This window comes from Crocuta crocuta, unplaced genomic scaffold, assembly GCF_008692635.1.
Source record: "Crocuta crocuta isolate KB4526 unplaced genomic scaffold, BGI_CrCroc_1.0 scaffold31, whole genome shotgun sequence".
NCBI classification, from domain to species: domain Eukaryota; kingdom Metazoa; phylum Chordata; class Mammalia; order Carnivora; family Hyaenidae; genus Crocuta; species Crocuta crocuta.
Window position 1 is genome coordinate 6,333,888 of NW_027528362.1, and position 23,384 is coordinate 6,357,271.

The 23,384-nt window shown below is 42.3% G+C and overlaps 1 protein-coding gene across 3 annotated transcripts in view; it reads left to right on the forward strand.

Moving 5' to 3' along the window:
• The window catches only part of BIVM (basic, immunoglobulin-like variable motif containing), a 44,885-nt gene that overhangs the window by 1,274 nt on the left and 20,227 nt on the right, over positions 1-23,384 (forward strand). For 2 of the 3 annotated variants that reach the window (XM_077753899.1, XM_077753901.1), the window contains exons 2-3: positions 5,167-5,763; positions 13,404-13,530. In XM_077753899.1, coding sequence (XP_077610025.1) covers positions 5,286-5,763; positions 13,404-13,530 — 605 coding nt within the window. In that variant the 5' untranslated portion in view covers positions 5,167-5,285. Of the gene's footprint in view, positions 1-32; positions 145-5,166; positions 5,764-13,403; positions 13,531-23,384 lie in introns of those variants that run through there. The other variant, XM_077753900.1, reaches the window with a different exon arrangement.

The window sequence follows — 23,384 nt, forward strand, 5'->3', positions numbered from 1 at the left end:
GGCCGCTGCCGGGGAAGGGACTCGGGTGTGAGCCCGGCAAGGGGCCCGGAGCGCGTGAGGAGGACCCCGGGGACAAGGACCGAGACCTGGCCCGCTGGGGCTTAGCGCGTCTGGCCCGGCTCGCGGGCGCCTTTTCCGCTGTTAGTAAGTCACTTCCATGCTGCTGCCTTTCCCTGGCCTTCCGTACAGAGTATAGATCGTGATAGTTGTCATATGGGAGGCTTGCTGAAGAGCCTTCTTAAGGTCTTTCGCTCCCTAAGCAGACTTGATATCTTAAAATACGGGTTGAAAATATAAACCGAAACGAATGTAGCCTAGGCGATGAATAATGACCTTATAAATGGAACGTCAGTTTGACAACAGTTCGTTCCAGTGACTTTTAAAAATCGTTACCCTGGATGTGCTTTTTATAAAATTGTGTTCACCCACAGTTGAATAGTGTTTCTGTTGCTTGTGCCACGATCGTTAAGATCACATCAGTAAATTGAGCCTTCGGTCCTGGCAGTCATTCTTAGTAAAGTCGTAATAGAGCATCGCCTCTCTTACCTGGATTAGGAAACTCGTTCTCACAGACGGCGCCCCCGGGAGGTGGAAAAAGAGGCTGCGTAGCCCACAGCCCAGCTCCTGATTCCTAAAGCCTCTCCCAGTAAATCATCCTGGAATCTAGGCTCCTAAGCTGGGGCTTGAAATAATGCCTGGCATGACATAGGCATTTAAAAGTTAAGTATTTGTTGATGAGACTTTTATTTTTTTTTTAATTTTAATGTTATATTTATTTCTGAGAGAGAGTGAGAGACAGAGAGAGACAGCATGAGCCGGGGAGGGTCAGAGAGAGGGAGACACAGAATCTGAATCAGGCTCCAGGCTCTGTGCTGACAGCTCAGAGCCTGACACGGGGCTCGAACCCATGAACTGTGAGATCATGACCTGAGCCGAAGTCGGATGCTCCATGGACTGAGCCACCCAAGCGCCCCCGTTGATGAGACTTTTAAAAAATGCTCTTCTCCAGGGGAATTACCCTTCTTGTTAAAGAAAGGTACTGAGTATGTACAGGGCGACCCAGCCTAGTTTGGGGAGCAAAGAAAGAATCCCCAGAAAGTGACATGGAAGGGTATGTGCAATAAACGGGAATTAACCAGTTCTGGAGGGTGAGTGGGAGGAGACCACATCCAGAGACGGAAAGTTGGAAGCAGGAAGGGGGCTCTGAAAGAGGGAAAAGGTGGAGCTAAAGAGATCCGATCCTGGGGCCGGGCAAGGAGTTGGCTTTTTGTTGTAAGGGTAGAAGGTTCTAGGCAGGGGGGTTACATGATCATCTGTGTGTCCAAGCTTTATTTTCTAATGACCCTGCATAGGTCAGATTAGAAATGTCAACCCAGCAGCGGGGTGGTGGTGCTGGGAGTGGGGATGGGCTCGGGAATCCATAATGCTAACGAAAGGGGACACCAGATGTGACAAAACCTGGGGAGGTGCAGGCTGTTTAGTGGAGGGACAAGTGCCTCTTTGTCCCTCAGTCTTTCCTGGGGCCATAATCCCAACATAAAACAGAGATTGCCGTCTCTAATGATTTTGCTGTCAGTAATGACTTGTGCTGTGTTCCCTTGTAGGAAAGGCTGAGGATGAGATAATACTAACATCTTTAGCCTCAAGGGCTCACACTGACGGGGAGAACATTCCCCAGATCTGACACATAATAAGGAAAGAAAATAAACACCAACAGGGTTGGGGTCACCGGAGTTGGATGATTTTCATTTTCTTTGTGTCATATCCTGGCATTTTGCAGTCTTTTTCTCTGCCATTTGTTTTACTTCTGTGATAAAAATCTAGAAATAGTACAGTTTTCCAAGGAGAAATTTCCACGAACAGTGGTTCAAATGAGAATGTTTTCATAGCACTATTGGCTTTTATTGACAATCGATATGAATTATGTCCTTATGTTGATGATCTTTACTTTTCTATTTGTAGAAGTATCACCAAGGAGGCCATTCTTGTTGAGCGACCATTATTTAAAAGCAACCAAACCCAAAACATGAAGAAAACCACTGTTAAACTTTTTGTTAACGAAGTGCTATGTTCTTTCTTGTCTTTAGCTTCCAGAAAGTTCAACCCTACCTTTTTTCAAAGAAAAAGTTTATTTATTTATTGAGAGAGAGAGCAGAGCGTGCACGTACAAGCAGGGGAGGGGTAGAGAGAGAGGGAGAGGGAGAGAGAGAATCCCAAGCAGGCTTTGTACCATCAGTGCAGAGCCAGATGCGGGGCTTGATCTCATGAACCGTGAGATCATGACCTGAGTGGAAATCAAGTCAGGAGTCAGATGCTTAACTGACTGAACCACTTCAACCCTACCTTTTGTGCTAACGCACTAATTTCCTTTTGCCTAGTTTTGGATTAGAATATTCTATATATGTTCCAAATGAGCATCTTTCCCGACATTCCCACACTACGGAGAGCTGGTCCCACTGGCGCGGCACTCACATGAAGTCTGAAGAAGGAAGCTGTGGTAAAGTAGAAGTTAAGCTTGAGATGAAGACGTTAGGGCAGTGCCTGGAGCATTTCTGTCTCCACCACCCCCTCCGAGGGACTCCAACACCCTGGGTCACTACCCCTTACATACCAGGGCCCTGTGCTTTCTCTCATGCTTCACCCTATCACAGCCCACCCATACAGCCCCAACACCACAAATAATACCTACCTCCGCCCACCACGCTGGTTCTCGGAGAAAGGCACCAGGTTGACAGATCAGTAGAAAGTGCTTTGTTAGCTCATCTGCCAAGAATCAGAGAAATCGACTCCTCAGAAAAGCCCAGCTTGGTCTGTACAGCCTCAGATCCGAGCTTCTATTTGCGTCTTCCTCCAACATCATCATGACACCAGGAGATGAGGAAGAAAGAGAAGGCTTCCTGTTTAGAAATCCACTGCCAACACTCCTACGGTTTCTTGAAAACAGGAGAAGATTCCAAAATGGTACTGGTGTTCCATCTTTGGTGGGGAGGCTCCAGCCAAACTGAGTTTTCTGCAAATAACTGTAAACTGTGCACCAATTACAAACTCACTATGGGAAGGTTTGAATAGAAGGAAAGCATTCCTGGGGCAGCTGGGTGGCTCAGTCGGTTGAGCTCCGACTTTGGCTGAGGTCATGATCTCGAGGTTCCTGAGTTCGAGCCCCATATGGGGCTCTGTGCTGACAGCTCAGAGCCTGGAGCCTGCTTTGGATTCTGTGTCTCCTTTTCTCTCTGCCCTTTCCTGACTTTTTCTCTTTGTCTCTCTCTCTCAAAAATAAGTAAACATTAAAAAAAGAAAATAAGGAAAGCATTCCTTACACATAAATGGAACGGACTCTTGTAGGATATGTGGGGTCCTCTTACTGAGCTCTGTTACCTAAATTACATGAAGGACATGCATTACCTGTACTAGTTTCTCCCCACAGACTCAGAGGGACCATGGCCCTGTGGCAATCCCTCTTCTGTTATTTCTTGTTATCTTAGAGGTTTTTGCCATTCAGGATTTGTATGCAGGGTTTTATATAATCATTTTCTGTAACCTAAGGAAATTATTCTCACTTCTAATTTTTTTTAAAAATAAGTGAATGGGCAGAGATATTGACTAGTAAACATCAAACTGGGCACCTGGGGTGGGCTCTGTCTCTTGAGTTCTTTTCCCTGTGAGGTGGGCACACTCAGATCTGGTACCTGCATCCAGCACCCTCTTGTACCACCTGTGCTGGTCTGACTCATCAAGGTCCTGTAAGTCTCCGGCTTTCTTAAATGCCCTTGGTTGCTGTTTAAGCTGTTCTCTGTTTTCTTCCCCAAGGGAATCGGTGTAGACTTGAAAATGGGTTTTTCCTGGGGCGCCTGGGTGGCTTAGTTGGTTAAGCGTCCGACTTTCACTTGGGTCATGATCTCGCGGTTTGTGGGTTCGAGCCCCGCGTCGGGCTCTGTGCTGACTGCCAGCTCGGAGCCTGGAGCCTGTTTCAGTCTGTGACTCCCTCTCTCTCTGACCCTCCCCTGCTCACGCTGTCTCTCTCTCTCTCTCTCCTAGAAATAAATAAAATTAAAAAAAAAAAGAAAAAAGAAAATGGGTTTTTCCTGAGACTGACCAGAAGGTAGTGACTCCCAACTATAATTGATTGTGGTGACAGGTGCACAGCTTTACGGAGATATAAGTCACACACCACACAATTCACCTGTTTCAAATGTCCAATTCAGTAGCTTTTAGTATACTCATGAAGTTGTGGATTCACCACCTCAGTCAACTATAGAATAGTGTCATTATTCCAAAAAGAAACCTCCTCATCCCCAACCTCCTCCTCCCTCCCAGCTGTAGGTAACCCACTAATCTAATTTCTGTCATGGGAGACTTGCCTCTTCTGAACAGTTCGTATAAACGGAATCATACACTGTCTGCTCCTTTGTGACTGGCTCCATTCATTTAGCAGAATGCTTTCAAGATCCATCCATGTTGTGGCGTGGGTCAGTATTTCATTTATTTGTACTGCCCGATAATATTCTATAGCATGGAGAAGCTACATTTTATTTATCTTTTTTAATCCATTCATCAGTTGATGGATATTTGGGTTGTTTCCCCTTTTGGGCTATTATCAATAATGCTGCTGTGAAGATTTGTGTGGCCATGTGCCTTCATTTCTCTGACATCGGTACCTAGGAGTGGAATTGCTTGGTCCTGTGGTCACTCTGTGTTTGAGGAACTGTGTTCCAGAGTGCCTGGACCATTTTGCATTCCCATCAGAAGTGCGTGAGGTTCCCAGTCGCCACATCCTTCCCAATCCTTATCACCTGTTTTTTTCCATCAGAGCCATCCTGCTGGGTGTGACGTATATCTTTCTGGGGTTTTCATTTGCATTTCCGAGATGGCTGATGGTGTTGAGCCTCCGTTCATTGCGTTCATTGACCATTTCTACACTGTTTGGAGAAGTGACTCTTCAGATATTTTGCCCATTTTTAATTGAGTTGTCTTTTTGATTACTCTAAAGCATTATTGTAAAAGAATTTTTTAATAAGGCAGATGGGCCGTGATTGTGACTCTAGATGTATGGTAGTTGTCAAGGAAATGTTCATTGAATGAAGCCGGGTGAAATATTTGATGTATTTTTTAGGCTTCTGTAGCATCTCGCGGATTGTTGATGTTTTTTCCTCCTCGCTCTTTTCTTAGGATCCCATTTTACGGCTCTCAAGCTTCTGTAGGATGCTGTAAACGGTTGTCACAGTTGGTTTTCAAGTAGCAGAAAGAGCTACAACTTCTCCTTCGCAGAACTTTTAGAGTTGCATTCAATGCCTAACATTGCAGAAGCAGAAAGGGCAAATGATTCTGGAAATGGTGAGCACAAATCCGAGAGAAACTCTCCTGAAGAGAATCTACAAGGTGCTGTACAGTCTTTCTGCACTCGTGCCTCGGGGGCACCCTTGGGCCCCAGAGGAGATGGTCATTATCCATGGAGCTGTCCAGTGACCCATACTCGGGAGAAAATTTATGCCATCTGTTCAGACTATGCCTTTCTCAACCAGGCAACCTCAATCTATAAAGCTCCAAATTCAACCCGCTCTTCTTGCCTCCCCGATAGTACCTCTTTATCTGCCGGAAATAACCCATCAAGGTACATCGGCATCCCAGCTAGTACATCAGAAATCATCTACAATGAAGAAAATAGCTTGGACAACTTATCCCATAGCCTGGGCAAGCTACCTCTCGCATGGGAAATTGATAAGTCTGAATTTGACGGGGTGACCACGAATTTGAAACACAAATCAGGTAAGGAAGGAGGCGTGAACATCATATGTGAAAATAATAAGAAAACAGTATATCTTGTTTAAGCTTGCCATTGAGCATTCCTTTTATACCGCTATCCAAGGAACATGGCTATCATGCTGTCTGTCACTGTAGTTAAAAAATAACTCCGGGCAGAGGATATTTAGTTCATTAATGGCTTGCCACTGGAAACTTCACACATAACCTTTAGAACTTTGAAAAATCTGAGAATGCTGTAAAATACAGGTATTGCAGAAAAGTGTATGGTGGCTTAGAAACTGTTAATGAGGTGGCTAGAATAACATACTGCTATTTTATGCTTTTGCAAAGACATGAATTCATCTTTCCCAATTAAACATTTAGTTTTCTCTTCCACTATATAACAGTGTGGCTTTTTCTTGTTACAATTGTTTGAGCACCCAGGGGGGTCTCCAGGTTCTCCTGACTGGGTTGTGTACTGCACAATTTAGAGGGCGCTATTTACCTAGGGTGCAGTGCACAGCCTTCGCAATTGCAGAGTGGTGGCCCTGTGGCCTGCACTATTGCTTTTCACTCCTTTCTTTTGAAGTCACAGTAATACAGGATTTTTATGTGGTAGGTGCTCTTATCCTCATTTTATAGGTAAAAAGATTGGGGCCCAGAGAGGATGAGTTGCTTGTGGAAAGATGAAAGCGAGGAGGAGGTCGAGGTAGGATTTGTCTTTTACTTCTAGGCTTCTTTTTCTAAAACCCCATACTTCTTGTTTATTTGCCAAGTTCACTTGTTTCACAGAACGTAATGTAGATTTGTGTTCTCAGCATGTCAGGGGGGTTTCGCTTTGTGTCTACCTTTACAGGTGATTGGTCTATAATTTTTTTGTAATGTATTTTTCAGGTGTTGGAATTAGGGCTGCGCAGGTCTCCTAAGACGAGTTGGGAAGTGTTCGCTCCCATTTTCTGAGAGCTTTACAGAGGGGTCTGACACATCTCTAACTGTGATCATGGGGCTGTCTCGATTCCCATTAATTCTGTCAAGTTTAAGTTTCTCCATTTGATCTAAGCTGCCAATTTTGTTGGCATGAAGTTATTTCTTTTTCTCTTTTTTCCTTTTTTAAGTTTATTTATTTATTTTGAGAGAGTGAGCAAGTGAGACAGAGGGGGCACACGCAGGGGAGGGGCAGAGAAGGGAGAGAGAATCCCCAGCAGGCTCTGCACTGTCAGCACAGAGTCCGATGTGGGGCTCACTCTCACCAACCGCGAGATCCTGACCTGAGCTGAAACTGAGAGACTCACACTTAACCGACTGAGCCAGCCAGGCACCTCAGAGTTATTTTTAAAATACTTTAAAATGTTTTTTAATTATTTTGAGAGAGGTAGAGAACATGAGCAGGAGAGGGGCAGAGAGGGAGGAAGAGAGAGAATCCCAAGTAGGCTTTGAGCTCTCAGAGCCTAATGGGGGGCTCGATCTCCCCAACCAGGAGCTCATGACCTGAGCCAAGACCGAGAGTTGGCTGCTTAACCAGCTGAGCCCCCCAGGCGCCCCTCCCCAGAGTTATTTCTTATAGTCCTTTTTATCCCTCTAATGTCTACAGAGTCTTTTAGTAATAACTCCTCTTTCATTCCTGATACTGGTAATTTATGTTCTCTTTCTTTTTTCTTCTAGCAAGGGATTTATCAGTTTTGTTCATCTTTTCAAATAACCAGCTTTTAGCTTTGTTAATTTTTCTCAATTGTTTGTTTTCTATTCTATGGAATTATGCTTTTTATTATTTTCTTTTTTTTTAATGTTTTATTTATTTCTAGGAGAGAGACAGAGAGAGAGACAGCGTGAGCAGGGGAGGGTCAGAGAGAGGGAGACACAGACCCTGAAACAGGCTCCAGGCTCTGAGCTGGCAGTCAGCACAGAGCCTGACGCGGGGCTCGAACCCACGAACTGCGAGATCATGACCTAAGCGAAAGTCGGACACTTAAAAGTTGGACTAAGCCACCCAGACGCCCCTTTATTATTTTCTTTCTTCTACTTACTTTGGGCTTACTTGCTTCTTCTTTTTCCAATGTTTTCATTCAAGACTTTTCTACTTGCAGCATTTTGTGCTTAAAATTGCCCTGTGAGTACTGTGTTAGCCCCAGCCCACAAATGTTGATACACTTTATTTTTATTATCATGTAATTTGAAGTTTTTTCTAATTCCCTTGTGATTTCTTCTTTGACATATGTGTTACTGTTTAGAAGTATGCTGCTAAATTTCCTGATATTTTGGGGCTTTTTCTAAATATTGATTTTTTTTTTAATTCCTTTTTTCTTTGTGAATTCTTTTAAAATTTTTTAATGTTTATTTATTTTTGAAGTAGAGAGAGACAGAGTGTGAGCTGAGAAGGGGCAGAGAGAGAGAGGGAAACACAGAATCCAAAGCAAGTTCCAGGCTCTGAGCTGTCAGCACAGAGCCTGACGTGGGGCTCGAACCCATGAACTGTGAGATCATGATCTGAGCTGAAGTCAGACGCTTGACCAACAGCCACCCAGATGCCCTGTCAAAATATTGATTTTTTAAAAAGTTTATTAATTTTGAGAGAGAGAGAGGGAGCGCATGCGTGCACACACACGTGAGCGGGGGAGGGGCAGAGAGAGAGGGAGAAAGAGAAAATCCCAAGCAGGCTCTATGCTGTCAGTGCAGAGCCCTATGCAGGGTTTGATCCCAGGAACCATGAGATCATGATCTGAGCCAAAATCAAGAGTCTGATGCTTAACTGACTGAGCAACCCAGGCGCCCCAATATTGATTTCTAATTTATTTCCACTGTGGACAGAGGACATATAAACTTGTCTTTAAAATGGGCTGAGACTTGTTTTATGACCTGACACACAGTCTATGTTGGTGATGTACCATGTGCATTTGAAAAGAATGTGCATTCTTGTTGGATGTAGTATTCTATACATACATATCGGGTCAGAGTGTTTGAGAGTGTTGCTCACATCTTCTGTGTCACTACTTAATTTTTGTCTTATTCTACTAATGGCTGAAAATAGGTGTTAGAAATCTCCAGCTATGATTGTTACCTTTGCTGCATTTAATTCTGTTGATTTTTGCTTCCATGTAATTTGTAACTCTATTAATTAGGTGCACACATAATTATAAGCTTTATTTCCTCTTATTGAATTGACCTTTGTATTGTTATGAAATGTCCCTCATTATTCCTGGTAATACTTCTCGTTCTGAAAGCTTCGTTGATTGATATTAATCTAGGTACTCCACCTTTTGACTAGTGTTTGTGTGGTGTATCTCTTTCCGTCCACTTCTTTTCTTTTTTTTTAAATTTATTTTTGAGACAGAGAGAGACAGAGCATGATCGGGGGAGGAATAGAGAGAGAGGGAGACACAGAATCTGAAACAGGCTCCAGGCTCTGAGCTGTCAGCACAAAACCTGATGCGGGGCTTGAACCCAAGAACTGCGAGATCATGACCTGAGCCAAAGTCGGATGCTTAACCAACTGAGCCACCTAGGGGCCCCATCCGTCCACTTATTTTCAACTTGTATTTTTTTATATTTAAAGTGCATCCCTCCTACTCAACCATAAAAATGGATGAGAATTTGCCATGTGCAACATGGATGGATCTAGAAGGTATCACGCTAAGTGAAACAGGTCAGACAGGGAAAGACAAATACAGAGGATTTTACTTAAATGTGGAATCTAAAACCTAAAACTAATGAATAAACAAGCAAAAAACCAGAAAGCAGAATCAGACCTATAAATACAGAGAATAAACTGATGGTTGCCAGAGCCGAGGGGCGTGGGGGACAGGCAAAATGGGTGAAGGGGTATGGGAGATACAGGCTTCCTGATAGAGAGTGAATGTCTCATGGGAATAAAAGATAGGGAATATAGTCAAAATAAACCATAGGGAATATAATCAATGGTTCTGTAATAGTGTGGTGTGGTGACAGATGGTAGCTACTCTGTGATGGGTGTAGCATATAGAGCTGTTGAATTGCTGTGTTGGACTCCTGAAATGAATGTCACGGTGTGTGTCACCTCGACTCAAAAAAGAAAAGACATGATTCATCTTCCTCTTGATAAAAAGTTTATGGCTGAAAAAAAAGATAAAGTGCATGTCTTAAAGACAGCTTTTAGGTATATTCCATGAATTATTTGTTTCAGATGTTGTTTCTTTTAGTTCTGGAATTTACATTTTAAAAGTAGTTTTTGTTTCGTATCTTGGATTTGCTATCTTTTCATTCCTTACTGGAAGATTTTATTTATTTCATAAAGCATAGTTATAATATCCACTTTCTTTCTTTAAAATTTTTAAAAAATATTTTATTTATTTTTGAGAGAGACAGAGCATGAGTAGGGGAGGAGCAGAGAGAGAGGGAGGGAGACACAGAATCCAAAGCAGACTCCAGGCTCTGACCTGTCAGCCCAGAGCCTGACGTGGGGCTTGAGCTCACTAACGGTGAGATCATGACCTGAGCTGAAGTTGGACGCTCAACTGACTGAGCCACCCAGAGACCCTCTTTTTTTGTTTTTTTTTTTTTTTTTTTTTTTTTTAGAGAGAGACTGTGCAAATGAGAGAGTGGCAGAGAGAGAGAGAGTGAGCGAGAGAGAGAGAGAAGTGGGGCTCACCCTCACCAACCATGAGATCAAGACCTGAGCCAAAGTCTGATGCTTGACTGATAGGGCCACCCAGGTGCCCCTATAATATCCACTTTAAAATTCTTATCTGCTGGGGTGCCTGGGTGGCTCAGTCAGTGAAGATCTCAGCTCAGGTCTTGATCTCAGGGTTGTGAGTTGAAGCCCCATTTTGGGCTCTGTGCTGAGTGTGAAGCCTACTTAAAATAAGATAAGGTAAGATAGAATCCTTATCTGCCAGTTTTAAAATCTGGGTCATCTCCGAGTTGGTCTTATCTTGTTTCCAGAGAATGTGTCACATTTTCCAGTTTCCTCACATATTTAATAATTTTGGATTGTATCCTGGGTGTTGGAAATGTTATGTTGATTTTGGATTCTTGTATATTCCTCCAAAGAGTGCTTTATTTCAAGCGTGCTCATTTGTTTGTTTTTAATTTTAGCAGCAATACATTTGGTTTGACTAAAACCACAAATCCTGTCTCTTAAGGACATTTGAAATCTCTGTCCAATATGTTTCGGCCTTAGCTGTGCTTTTGGGGTCTGCTCATGGTTCAGGGTCAGTCCAATATTGGGGCCAAATTTACGCACAGAATTTGAGTCTCCCCTTTTCTGGATCTTTTATTTTCTGGGGCACCCACCCACCTCACTTTCCAGTGGCAGTGATTGCCCAGAACTCTGTCCCGTGATTCCTCAAGTCAAAAAGGTGCAGACATTTTACTTTGCCATCCTCAGGCCTTTCTCTAGAAGGTAGTGTGGTGAACAGATATAGGTGTGTATGTATGTGTGTTTCTTCCGGTGTTGGAGCTATATGGTTGTGTTGTGGGTAGGGTGGAATGGAAGAATATGACAATGCCAAACAGCAGTGGCTAGAGGTTCCTGGGGTTGATGAGATGGCGAGACAGGGTGTTCAGGTGTGGATCTATGATGTTCTCCTCTTAGACTTAGCTTCCACTTTGCCAGAACTTTCCTCTCTCCTGAACTGAGTGGAATTTTGCCTGTGTGGCAATAGGTGGATTTCACGAAGGGGGCTTACTTGGAACACACACTTATTTAGCCCAGGGGGCTCCTAGGTGTGAAGTTGAAGGTGATGGAGGGCAGGCTCAGGTGAACCTCAGAGGAAAGAAAGCATGTGGGTCCGGACCACTCTGGGGGTGCTGAGGGCACAGATTAGCACGCTTCATTAGCCTCTAAGATTTTAAGTGGCTGGGAAAACTGTGTAGGGCATTAAGGCATTATTGGGCAGAGAAGACATCAGAAGAAATATTAGAAAGTACTTTTCCATCTTTTCACTCTCTAAGGTTTATTTTATTAGTGGAAGAAACTTGTCAGATGAGACTTAGCTCTTGTTTGCCAGCGGTTGGTTATTCAGCTCGCTAGAAATGTTGTTGTGTTCTCTGTGAAGACTTTGAATAGCTAGAGGGAATGGGGAAAAACCGGGTTTGGGATATTACAGTGTTTGTCATTATGACATCTTGCAAAAATTAGAGAAATACCCTGTGTCACAATAGTTTCTGAGTTCCAGCTGGCTTTGGTTTTATTGACGGGCGAATGAAACAAGCCCCTTTCCACGTCTGTTTTCTAGATATATCTCTCTATAATCTATGTTTTATCATTACGAATAACTCATAAAATAAAATCTTAGCTCTTATATAATTTTTATAACAGGTTTGATTATTTCATTGAAAATGTAGTATGTGTGAAAATTATTAAAGTCTTTGAGTATAGCTGTCTGAAATGTTAATGGTATTTTAGGGACATGAAACTTGGATGTGATTTATTAATATATTTTTTAAAGCTTTAATTTAGATTCCAGTCAGTTAACAGATAGTGTAATATTAGTTTCATGCATACAATGTAGTGACTCAGCATTCCATACCTCACTCAGTGCTCATTCTACAAGTGCACCCCTTGATTCCCATCACTTATTTCATCTATGCCCCTACCCACCTCCATCTGGTAACCATTAGTTTGTCCTCTATAGTTAAGATTTTATTTTATTTTTTTTTAATTTTTAAAATTTATTTCTAGGAGAGAGAGAGAGAGACAGCGTGAGCAGGGGGGGTCAGAGAGAGAGGGAGTCACAGACTGAAACAGGCTCCAGGCTCTGAGCTGGCAGTCAGCACAGAGCCCGACGCGGGGCTCGAACCCACGAACCGCGAGATCATGACCTAAGCGAAAGTCGGACGCTTAACCGAATAAGCCACCCAGGCGCCCCAAGATTTTAATTAATTTTTACTGCCTGAACAATCCATTTGCGTGGTTCAGAAACAGAAAGTGTAAAAATTAAACAGTACACTGTCTCATTCTCAGTTTTATCTTTTTTTGTCTAGATTCCAGTTCCCTTCCCCCTTAGGTGACCACTGCTATTTGCTTTACGTGTCTTTTGGAGAGAGTGGTGTGTGTGTGCGTGTGTGCGTGTACACTTAAGTACACACGCACACACACACGCAGACACACACACGCACACACGCACGCACGCACAGAAGGAAGACTTCATTTTCTGTTCTAGTTCCTGGTGCTGAAATCACATTTTAATAATGTACATGTGAGCATCATTCTTAATCCATTTTGTGGTCTCTGTAAGGCCTGGAGGTATTTTTAAATATCACATCATTGCGTTATTGGATCTAGTGCTTTTACTTTCTTAACAGGCTTGCGTTAATGTGGTTTTGTTGTTTTGCAGAAAGGGATTCATTTTCTGGAAAGTGGTTGAATTAAAGATTTTACTGGTGGGAATTTGATTTTCTAAACCGAAGATTTTGTGTTTGATTCTTTTCTTAGCTAAGCGACTAGATCAGGAGATGGAATGTAAGAATCGAATAGGAATTAATGCTCGTGGTTGCTTAAACTTGTTTTTATTCTCGCTCTTTAAGCTAGGGCAGTATTCTTGAAGATGCATGTCTTTTCTTCAACATGTTTGCAAATATTTTGAGAACTAGTGGCATTACTTTTTAATTTTGTTACGTAATTAATAGTTCTCCTATGATGGCTTATTTGGTCTCCAGCATTTTGCTTACTTTATACTCTTGTGTTCTAGGCAATGTAAAGAAACAAATTTGCAAGAAAAAAACTTCAGACAAAAAAGGAAGACATCAAAGGGAGTGGCCTCAGTATTCTCCTCTTGAAGATATTAAGCAGCGGAAAGTATTAGATCTCAGAAGATGGTAATCTCTAAAAATGACCTTTTTCCTTCCCCCCACAATACCGTTGTCATACTTAATAAGGTTAATGTTATTTCCATAGTATCTAATTCCTAGGCTAAGTTTAGGTTTTCCAGATTATTTTGAAGTATTTTCACACCTGGTTATTCATTGTGGTTCCCAGCCATGAACCACACTTTCGTGTTTGCTTGTTGTGGCCTGTATGCCTTACTTCCCTCACTTTTGTTTTTTTTTTTTTAATTTTTTAATGTTTTATTTATTTCTGAGAGAGAGAGAGGCAGCGTGAGCAGGGGAGGGTCAGAGAGAGAGGGAGACACAGTATCTGAAACAGGCTCCAGGCTCTGAGCTAGCTGTCAGCACAGAGCCTGATGCGGAGCTCGAACCCACGAACCATGAGATCTTGACCTGAGCCAAAGTCGGATGCTTAACCGACTGAGCCACCCAGACGCCCCTGTTTTTTAAATTTTAGGACATTGACTTCCTTTTTTAAATGTTTATTCATTTATTTATTTTGAGAGAGACAGAGAGCATGGGGAAGGGGCAGAGAGAAAGGGAGAGAAAGAGAGAGGGAGAGAGAGACAATCCCAAGCAGGTCCCACACCATCAGCACAGAGCCCAACAGTGAGGCTCCATCTCACAAACCGTGAGATCGTGACCTGAGCCAAAATCAAGAGTGGTATGCTTAACTGACTGAGCCACCCAGGAGATTGACTTCTGAAAGATTGACTTGGCCAGGTATCTTGTAGAGTGTTCTACCTCCTGGATTAGTCTGATTTTTCCCCCTGTTGTCTAAATTATTTCTATAGCCTCAGTATTTTCTGAAAGCTGGAAGTTAGACGTACAGACCTGGTTTAGACACCAGTTGAACATTTTAGGCAACAGCACTGCCTCGGTGGTGCCGTATGTTCTTCCCAGAGCATCAAACCAGGGGATGCACAGTATCTGGTCATCCTGTATGAGATTGTAAGGCTGATTATTGAAATTAGGCGGTGACAGCGTCAGCCCACATTGTCAAGTTCTTTTTTGTCCCCTTCTGCAACCATCACATAGTGGGGGTTGGTGGCATCAGGTTAATATCCATTGATATCCATTAACTTTTCACCTAGTGGCTTTGGCCAAACCCACTGATGATTTGTACCTGAATCCTTGCTGGAAAATGGTGATATTTCAAATTTCTTTCATATCTTCTCCCTTTATTACCTGACATTCTTCTAATAAGAAGAGCTTTTACTCATCAACTGCGGCTATTTGGTTACCTTAGACTACAGTTCCTATTTGCAAGAAAAAAATGTTTAATTAATGATAGCTTTTAGATATTACTAGTCTATGATTTGAGATTTTAAAAAAATTATTTGTGTGAGGTTTAAAAAATGTTAGATTTTATCACTTATTTAATAAATATTGGACCCTTCACTGTGGGCTGAGAATACAGAGATGCACAAAACATAGCATTTGTTTTCTCAGGGTTTATTTCTTTATTTATTTTATTAAAAAAATTTTTTTAAATGTTTATTCATTCTTGAGAGAGAGAGAGAGAGCAGAGTATGAACAGAGGAGGGGCACAGAGAGAGGGAGGCACAGAATCCGAAGCAGGCTCCAGGCTCAGAGCCTGATGTGGGGCTCAAACTCACAAACCATGAGATCATGGCCTTAGCTGAAGTCAGACACTTAACTCACTGAGCGACCCAGGTTCCCTGGCTCAGGGTTTAAAGTCTAGGTGAGAAATGGGACTAAGTAGAACAACATAAAATATCTCAGGCAGTTTGTCAGATGATGGGTATGAATAAACTACCAACATGAGAGGAAAGAATGATCATCAAAAGGCTTCTCTGAGGAGCTGGGTNTCAGCACAGAGCCCGACGTGGGGCTCAAACCCACGAACCGCGAGATCATGACCTAAGCGAAAGTCGGACGCTTAACCGACTAAGCCACCCAGGCGCCCCAATCTGAGGAGCTGGGTCTTAAGAGAGGAAATCTGAGGGTATGGAGGTCTTTGCATGGTTGGTAGGAGGGTGTCTTGCATGTTGGTAATGAAGATTCGACAAGCTTGTCTGGAGTGAAGCTCAGAGAAGCCAAGAAGCTTACCTAACATCGCACGGTGAAGAAGTAGATCTTGTATTAAAACTGAAGAGGGCCAGACTACAAAGTTTGTATTCTTTCTGCATAACCTGTCATGATCTGTATCTTGGACACCAGGCTAAGGATTTAGATTTTTTTTGTTCCTGACACAGAGATAAGCCATTGCCAATGTCTTAACAAAAGGGTATTTTAAAAGATTAATTGGTAGTAATAAGTATGTAGATTGTGTTGGAGAAGAGATACTAGAATCAAAAACAGTAATTTTAGTTTCTTTCTAGAAAGCCTTTGCCTATGTTTGCTTCTAATCCCTTAGACCTAAGATTTATTTTAACAACAAATTCGGGTAATTGTATTTTAGTAGTATAACATGTGCAACCATAAAGACATAGACGAGGAAGCACAGGTGGGAGAAATAACCTGAGGGGAAACATTGTCAGGATGACAAACTAATTTCCCACTGAGGATGTCACAAGATGAGGGTTGGGACGGAAACACCCGTAGGAGATAGTAGAAGGCCAGTGAAAGTTTTAGGCTGGTCACGAACAAGACCAGTAAACAAGTTTGGGTTGATGAAGAAATATGGAAAAATCTTAAGGGTGTCTAGCAGTGATCCTAAGGCTTTGTGAAGAGGTGTTTCAGATAATAGTTGGGAATATAAATATGGCAGAATAAGGCCTGTTTCCTTCATTCCTTCCCTCTCTCGGGGAGGTAGACTTTCCTCTGCCCTTCGAGGCTCTTCTAGCTGGACTTAGAATCAAATTGACGTAAGACAGATTAGCAGGAGAAAATCGAATGTAATAACGTATGTACAGGGAATTCACACAGACGTGGAAATTCCAAAGACATGGAGGTAACATGAAGCTTTTGTGAGCTAAGAACAGGGGTGGGAGCCTGAGGATAAGAGTAGGAAGGCTACTATGTGGAAACTAATTTGACAATAAACTATTAAAAAAAAAAAAAAAGAGTAGGAAGGCTATTAGCCTGGAGAAGAAAGGAGAGGTTTTGAAAAAACAAAGATTGCCCTATTGCGCAGATAAGCTTCTTGGGTAAAGGGGACTCTCTGTCAATAGCTCTCTTCCTGGTAAAGCAGGTACTTGATGGGGGAGATAAAGAGTTTTTTTCTGAATCTGCTGGGTTTGGATTGCTTTGAACTCAAAATAATGTTCATGCCAAAGTGGCCCATCTTGGGGTGGCCTGCCCTTGACCCCTATGCTTCAAACCCATGGAAACAATAACAAGAAAATAAAAAATAGGGAGAAGCTCTATCTTCCCTGAAACAGAGAATTAACAACACCCCCAAACCATAGGCTCTAATGCACACTTCTCAAATCCTGTGCACTCCGGACCCACAGGGAGAGGACGCCAAGAGCGGCAGAGACTACTCTCGGCCTCAAACAGTGCAGGTTTCCCTAAAGTCCAGGTGTCAGTCCTGAAACCATCCGGTGACCCTCTGGTTAGATCTAGGAGTGGGAGCCGCTGCAACGGTAGAGAGATGCTGGGGTTCTTGGTGGAGATCCAGCTCAGCACCACAGAAATGCAGGCAGGAGCTATAGAAGGAGATCCTGCTGATCTGATCACTGTTGGATTATTTTACCCCCTAATTTCCAGCTGAGGACAGTGCCTTGTGAATTGCTGGGAAGGTGGTGATGGCCAGAGTGGAACGTGGGTCACACACTTCCTGATTTCAAAACATCCCAGAGCTACGTAATCAAAACAGTGTGGTCCTGACATAAAGACAGATATGTAGACAAATGGGTCAGAATAGAAAGCCCAGAAAGAAACACTTATGTACAAGGGCAAACAGTGTTCAGTAAGGGTGCCAAGACCACAGAAGAGAGGAAGGACAGCCTCTTCCACAAATGGTGCTGGGAAAAGTGGATATCCACTTGCAAAAGAATGAACTTGACCCTTGTCACCACACACAAAAATTAACTCAAAATAGATTAAAGACATAAATGTAAAGACCTAAAACTATAAAACTAGAAGAAAACAGAGAGGGAAATTTCATGACATTGGATTTGACAACGATCTGAGATATGACATCAAAAGCACAGGTAACAAAAGCAAAAATAGACAAATGGAATCGCACCAAGCCTTAAAACTTCTGTGCATCAAATGAAACCATCAAAAAAGTGAAAAGGCATCCTACAGAATGGGAGAAAATATTTGCAGATCATACATCTGATAAAGGATTAGTATCCAGAATATGTAAAGGACTCCTACAATTCAACAACAACAAAAAAATACCAAAAAACCCAATTAAAAAATAGGCAAAGGACTTGAACAGACAAATCTCCAAAGAATATGCAAATGGCCAGCAAGCATACAAAAAGATGCTCAACACCATTAATCGTCAGAGAAATGGCAAGTTAAAATTGCAATATAATATTTCCTCATACCCATTAGGATGGCCACTGTCCAAAAAGCCAGAAAATAATAATCGTTGGTAAGAACATGGAGAATTCAGAACTTTGTGCACTGTTGGTAGGAATATAAAAATCTAAAATAGGACAGTCCCTGTGGAAAATAGTGTGGAAGTTCCTCGAAAAGTTAAAAATAGAATGTGTATTATGGGCTGAATGTTTGTGTCTCCCCCAATTCATATATTGAAATCCTAAGCTCCCATGTGATGGTATTAAGAGGTGGGGCCTTTGGGAGGTGATTGGGTCAAGAAGGGGGAGCTCCCATGAATGGGATTAGTGCCTTGTACAGGACAGGAAGAGGGAGCTTGCTTCCTCCTGTCTCTGCTCAGTCATGTGAGGACATAACGGGAGGATGGTCATATGTAGTTTCTCACCAGACTTTGGATTTGCTGGCACCTCAATTCTGGACTTCTTAACCTCTAGAACTGTGAGAAATAAATAAATGTTTGTTGTTGAGGCCACCAGGTCTGTTGGAATTTGTCATAGCAGCCTGAGCCGACTAAGACACCATATCATCCAGTAATCCCACTTCTGGGTATGTATCCAAAATAATTGAAAGCAGGATCTTGAAGAGATATTTGCATAGTATGTTCACTGCAGCCTTATTCACAATAGCTGAGAAGGGGAAGCAGCCCAAATGTCCACTGATAGTAGATGGAGTAAAGAAAATGTGGTATATACACACAATGGAATATTAATTCAGCCTTAAAATAGAAGGACTTCTGACACACGCTACAGCATGGATGAACTTTGAGGACATTATGTTAGGTGACATAAGCCAGACACAAAAAGACTAATAATGTGTGATTCCATTTATAAGAGGAACTTAAGAGTTGTCAAAATCAAAGAGACAGAATGAAGAATGGTGGTCATCAGTGACAAAAAGAGAAATACTGTATGATTCCATTTATATGAAGTATAACGTAGTCAAACTCATAAAAATGGAAAGTAGAATGGTGTTTGTCAGAGACTGAGGAGAAGGGAAAGGGGTGTTGTCCAGTGGGTGTAGAGTTTCAGTCTTGCAAGATGGAAAAGTTCTAGAGATCTCTTTTACAACACAGTGAATATAGTTAACATTACTCAACTGTACCTTTAAAACCTGGCTAAGATGGAAAATTTTATGTTATGTGTTTTTACCAAAATTATAAAAAAAAAAAAAAGGAGGGGCAGACTTGGCAAATTTGACGATGGGCTGCCGAAGACAGCAAAGAACTCTTCAGTGATAATCGGCTCTATTCAAGGATGAATAAAGACAGAGGAAGCAACTTGATATATGTGTATAAAAGTTGTAAATTAAAATATGCAAAGTGGAAGGCATATGCATCTTTGGAAGTGTTATTCAAGGAAATAAAGTTAAAATTCAGAATAAGCCCTTTATATCAAAAAAGTTATAATTCATACTATTTTTCAAAATGAAGTCAAAGAGGGGCGCCTGGGTGGCTCAGTCGGTTGAGCATCCGACTTCAGCTCAGGTCATGATCTCACCACTGCTGGGTTCGAGCCCCACTTCGGGCTCTGTGCTGACAGCTCAGAGCCTGGAGCCTGCTTTGGATTCTGTGTCTCCCTCTCTCTCTCTGCCCGTCCCCCCCTTGCACTCTCTCTCTCTCAAAAATGAATAAATATTTTTTTAAAAATGAAGTCAAAGAAGAGGTCATGTGACCACAGAAGGGGAGATGATTGACAGCCCAGGGAAAGAAGTGGAGGATGAACAAAGTCATTGCACTTTAGAAGCGAGCAAAAACAAACCCCAACCCAGTGAAAACATAATGAAGTCAATGGTGAGTCAGTGTGAGGAAATCGCACAAAACCCAAATGGAAAAGAACAAAAATATAAAAATGTTATTGGGATGCCTGATTGGCTCAGTAGGTAGAGCATGTGAATCTTGATCTCAGGGTTGTGCGTTTGAGCCCCACATTGGCTGTTGAGATTACTTAAAAATAAAATCTTTATTTAAAAGAAAATATAAATATGGGTATCAGACAGAAGCTCCCGTATCACTAACTGGTTTTCCTGACAAAGAGATCAGAACAAACTGAAAAAAAAACATATGGAAAGACACAAATGGAAGGAAAGGCTAAAGTGTGCAGATCTGAAAGGGTAAATTGTGTCCCAGGAAAGGAAAACTGATACAGACTGATCAGCACCAAGGCATGTTTTGGTGGAGTTACTAAAGTTCAAGCATAAGGAGTCATGGGCATTCAGTGCAAAACCAGTACAAAGGGAAATTATCCCTTTGGTCTCAGTCTTCACAAAATGGCAGTACTTGCTGTCAGGCTACAATGGAGTCTTGTTTCTCGGGAGAGAAAATGTCACCCAAGTGTCATATTCACGCTGTTACTCAAGTGTGGAAGCAGTGGAGTCCCAGTCATGCAAGAACTGAGTGACTGCAACAGCCACGAGCTCTTAGCCACTCAACAAGCAATGTCAACCACCCAAGATAGGGAGAAAAAAAAAAAAAAGGAATGGAAAAGCATCTGGAAACAAGTCATGGTGACTGCTACGTCCATTTGTCGAAAATGTAGTTGCAGAAAGAATGTTGGTGGTGGCTATGAATACACGAGCCCTTCTGGAAGTTAGCTTCTGAGTTTGAAATATGAGAGCTCTGTAACGCCAACACTTTCTCAAGTCAGGGTCATTTCTGCGGGTGGGAGCTCTTCTTTAAACAGCCTCACAAATAGCTATAAACGAAACCATTCATAATGTGCTCATGGTGTTTTGCTTTTGTGGATGCAAACCAGTTTGTAGTGTTTCTTTCCTGGATGATGATTAGTGTGTGAGTTTCCTAGAGCTACCATCAACTGGCTGGATTAAAACAACAGAAACTGTCTCTTGCTTCTGGAGGTTGGCAGTCAGAATCCAAGCTGTTGGCAGGGCCACGTCCCCTCTGAAATCCGTGGGCTAGACTCTTCTGCTTCATCCTAGCTTCTGGTCCCTGGCACTCCTAGGCTCGCTGCTGCGACACTTCTGTCTCTGCGTTTTCCATTCATGTGTCTGGGTCTTCACACAGTGCTCTCCTCTCTGTGTGTCCCTTTTTTCTTTTTTATAGGGACACTGGTCATCTTGGATTAAGGGCCCACACTTCCTCCAGTATGACCTCATCTTAACTTAATTCTATCTGCGAAGACTCTATTTCCAAATTAGATTGTATTCATAGGTACCTGTGGTTAGGACTTCAACATATCTTTTTTTGATTAAAAAATTCATTTATTTTGAGAGCGTGTGCTTACAGGTGAGGGAGGGGCAGAGAGAAAGGGAGAGAGAATCCCAAGCAGGCTCCATGCTGTCAGCACAAAGCCCAACGCGGGGCTCAATTTCACAAACCGTGAGATCATGATCTGAGCCGAAATCAAGAGTCAGATGCTTAACTGACTAAGCCACCTAAGCACCCCATGGACTTCGAAGTATCTTTTTAGGTGGGTGCAGTTCAATCCATAACAATTCCTGTATTATGTGGCTACATGATAACCATATAGTTAAGTAACCATAATCATCTTTTGTATCTTAGTCTTAAAGGTCCAACTCAGTTTAGGTTGTAGATACAAGAGTCATGGTTGAGTTATGTATGTGCATTGTGCATATTATATACACATATACAAATATACATACATCTGTATGTATGTATCTGTAATTTTTCTTTTTGTAAGTAATTTTTTGTTTATTTATTTATTTCGAGAGAGAGAGAGAGACACAGAATGCTTGAGGATATGCGCAAGCAGGGTGAGGGGCAGAGAGAGAGGGAGAGAGTCCCAAGCAGGCTCTGTGCTCAGCCCAGAGCCCAAGGAGGGGCTCAGTCTCATATTCGTGAGATCATGACCTGAGCCTAAATCCAGAATCAGATGCTTAAACAACTGAGCCCCTCAGGCACCCTTCTTTTTGTAATTAATTTTAAGGTAATACTAAAACTGTGTTTAGTGATGATACACTGTGTTTCTCCTTTTTGTTTTGGCCGCTATTAGCACCTTCATTAGAAATCAGTTGGGAGGGCACCTGGTTTGCTCAGTTGGTTAAGCATCTGACTTTGGCTTAGTTCATGATCTCATGGCTGGTAAGACTGAGCACCGTGCTGGGCTCTGTGCTGACAGCTCAGAGCCTGGAGCCTGCTTTGGATTCTGTGTCTCCTTCTCTCTCTGGCCCTCCTCTGCTCACTCTCTGTCTCTCTGTCTCTGTCTCTCTCTCTCAAAAATAAGTAAACGTTAAAAAAAGAAAAAGAAAGAAAGAAAGAAAGAAAGAAAGAAAGAAAGAAAGAAAGAAAGAAAGAAAGAAAAGAAAGAAAGAAAACAGTTGGGAGGTGTGCCTGGTTGGCTCAGTTAGTAGAGCCTGTGACTCTTGATCTCAGGGCTGTGGGTTTGAGCTTCATGGGTGTAGGGATAAAGAAAGAAAGAAAGAGAAGGAAAGAAAGGAAAGGAAGGAAGGAAGGAAGGAAGAAAGAAAGAAAGAAAGAAAGGAAGGAAGGNAAAGGAAGGAAGGAAGGAAGGAAGGAAGGGTGGGAAAAGGTAATTTGAAAGCTAATATTATTTCCTTTTTAAAAAATTTTTAAATGTTTATTTGTTTCTGAGAGACAGAGAGACACAGCATGAGCAGGGGAGGGGCAGAGAGCGAGGGAGACACAGAATGTGAAGCAGGCTCCAGGCTCTGAGCTGTCAGCACAGAGCCCGATGTGGGGCTCAAACCCACAAGCTCTGAGATCATGACCTGAGCAAAAGTCAGACACTTAATTGACTGAGTCACCCAGGCACCCCACTGTTTCTTTTTTTTTAATTGAATAGTCTGGGGGCACTTGGATGGCTCAGTCGGTTGAGCCTCCAACTTCGGCTCAGGTCATGATCTCACAGTTTGTGAGTTCGAGCCCCGCGTCGGGCTCTGTGCTGACAGCTCAGAGCCTGGAGCCTGCTTCTGATTCTGTGTGTCCCTCTCTCTCTGCCCCCCTCCTGCTCATGCTCTATCTCTGTCTCTCACAAAAGTAAAATAAACATTTTAAAAAATTGAATAGTCTGCTTTTTTCTCCTCTGTTCATGTTAGCTGTAGTCATTTCTCTTGACACATGACTGGAAAATTGTCTGCAGTTAAATTCTGCTGTGGAGGGATTTTGGGCTACACTTTAAAATTCTCTGATACGGGGCACCTGGGTAGCTTAGTCAGTTAAGCATTGGACTTTGGCTCAGGTCATGATTTCATAGTTCGTGTATTCGAGCCCCGCATCTGCTCTATGCTGTAAGTGTGGAGCCTGCTTCTGATCCTATGTCTTCATCTCTCTGTGCCTCTCCCCAGCTCATGCTCTTTTTCTCTCTCAAGAATAAAAATAAATAAATAAATAAAAATAAAAATAAACCTCTGGTAAAACCAAATGGTTTTAT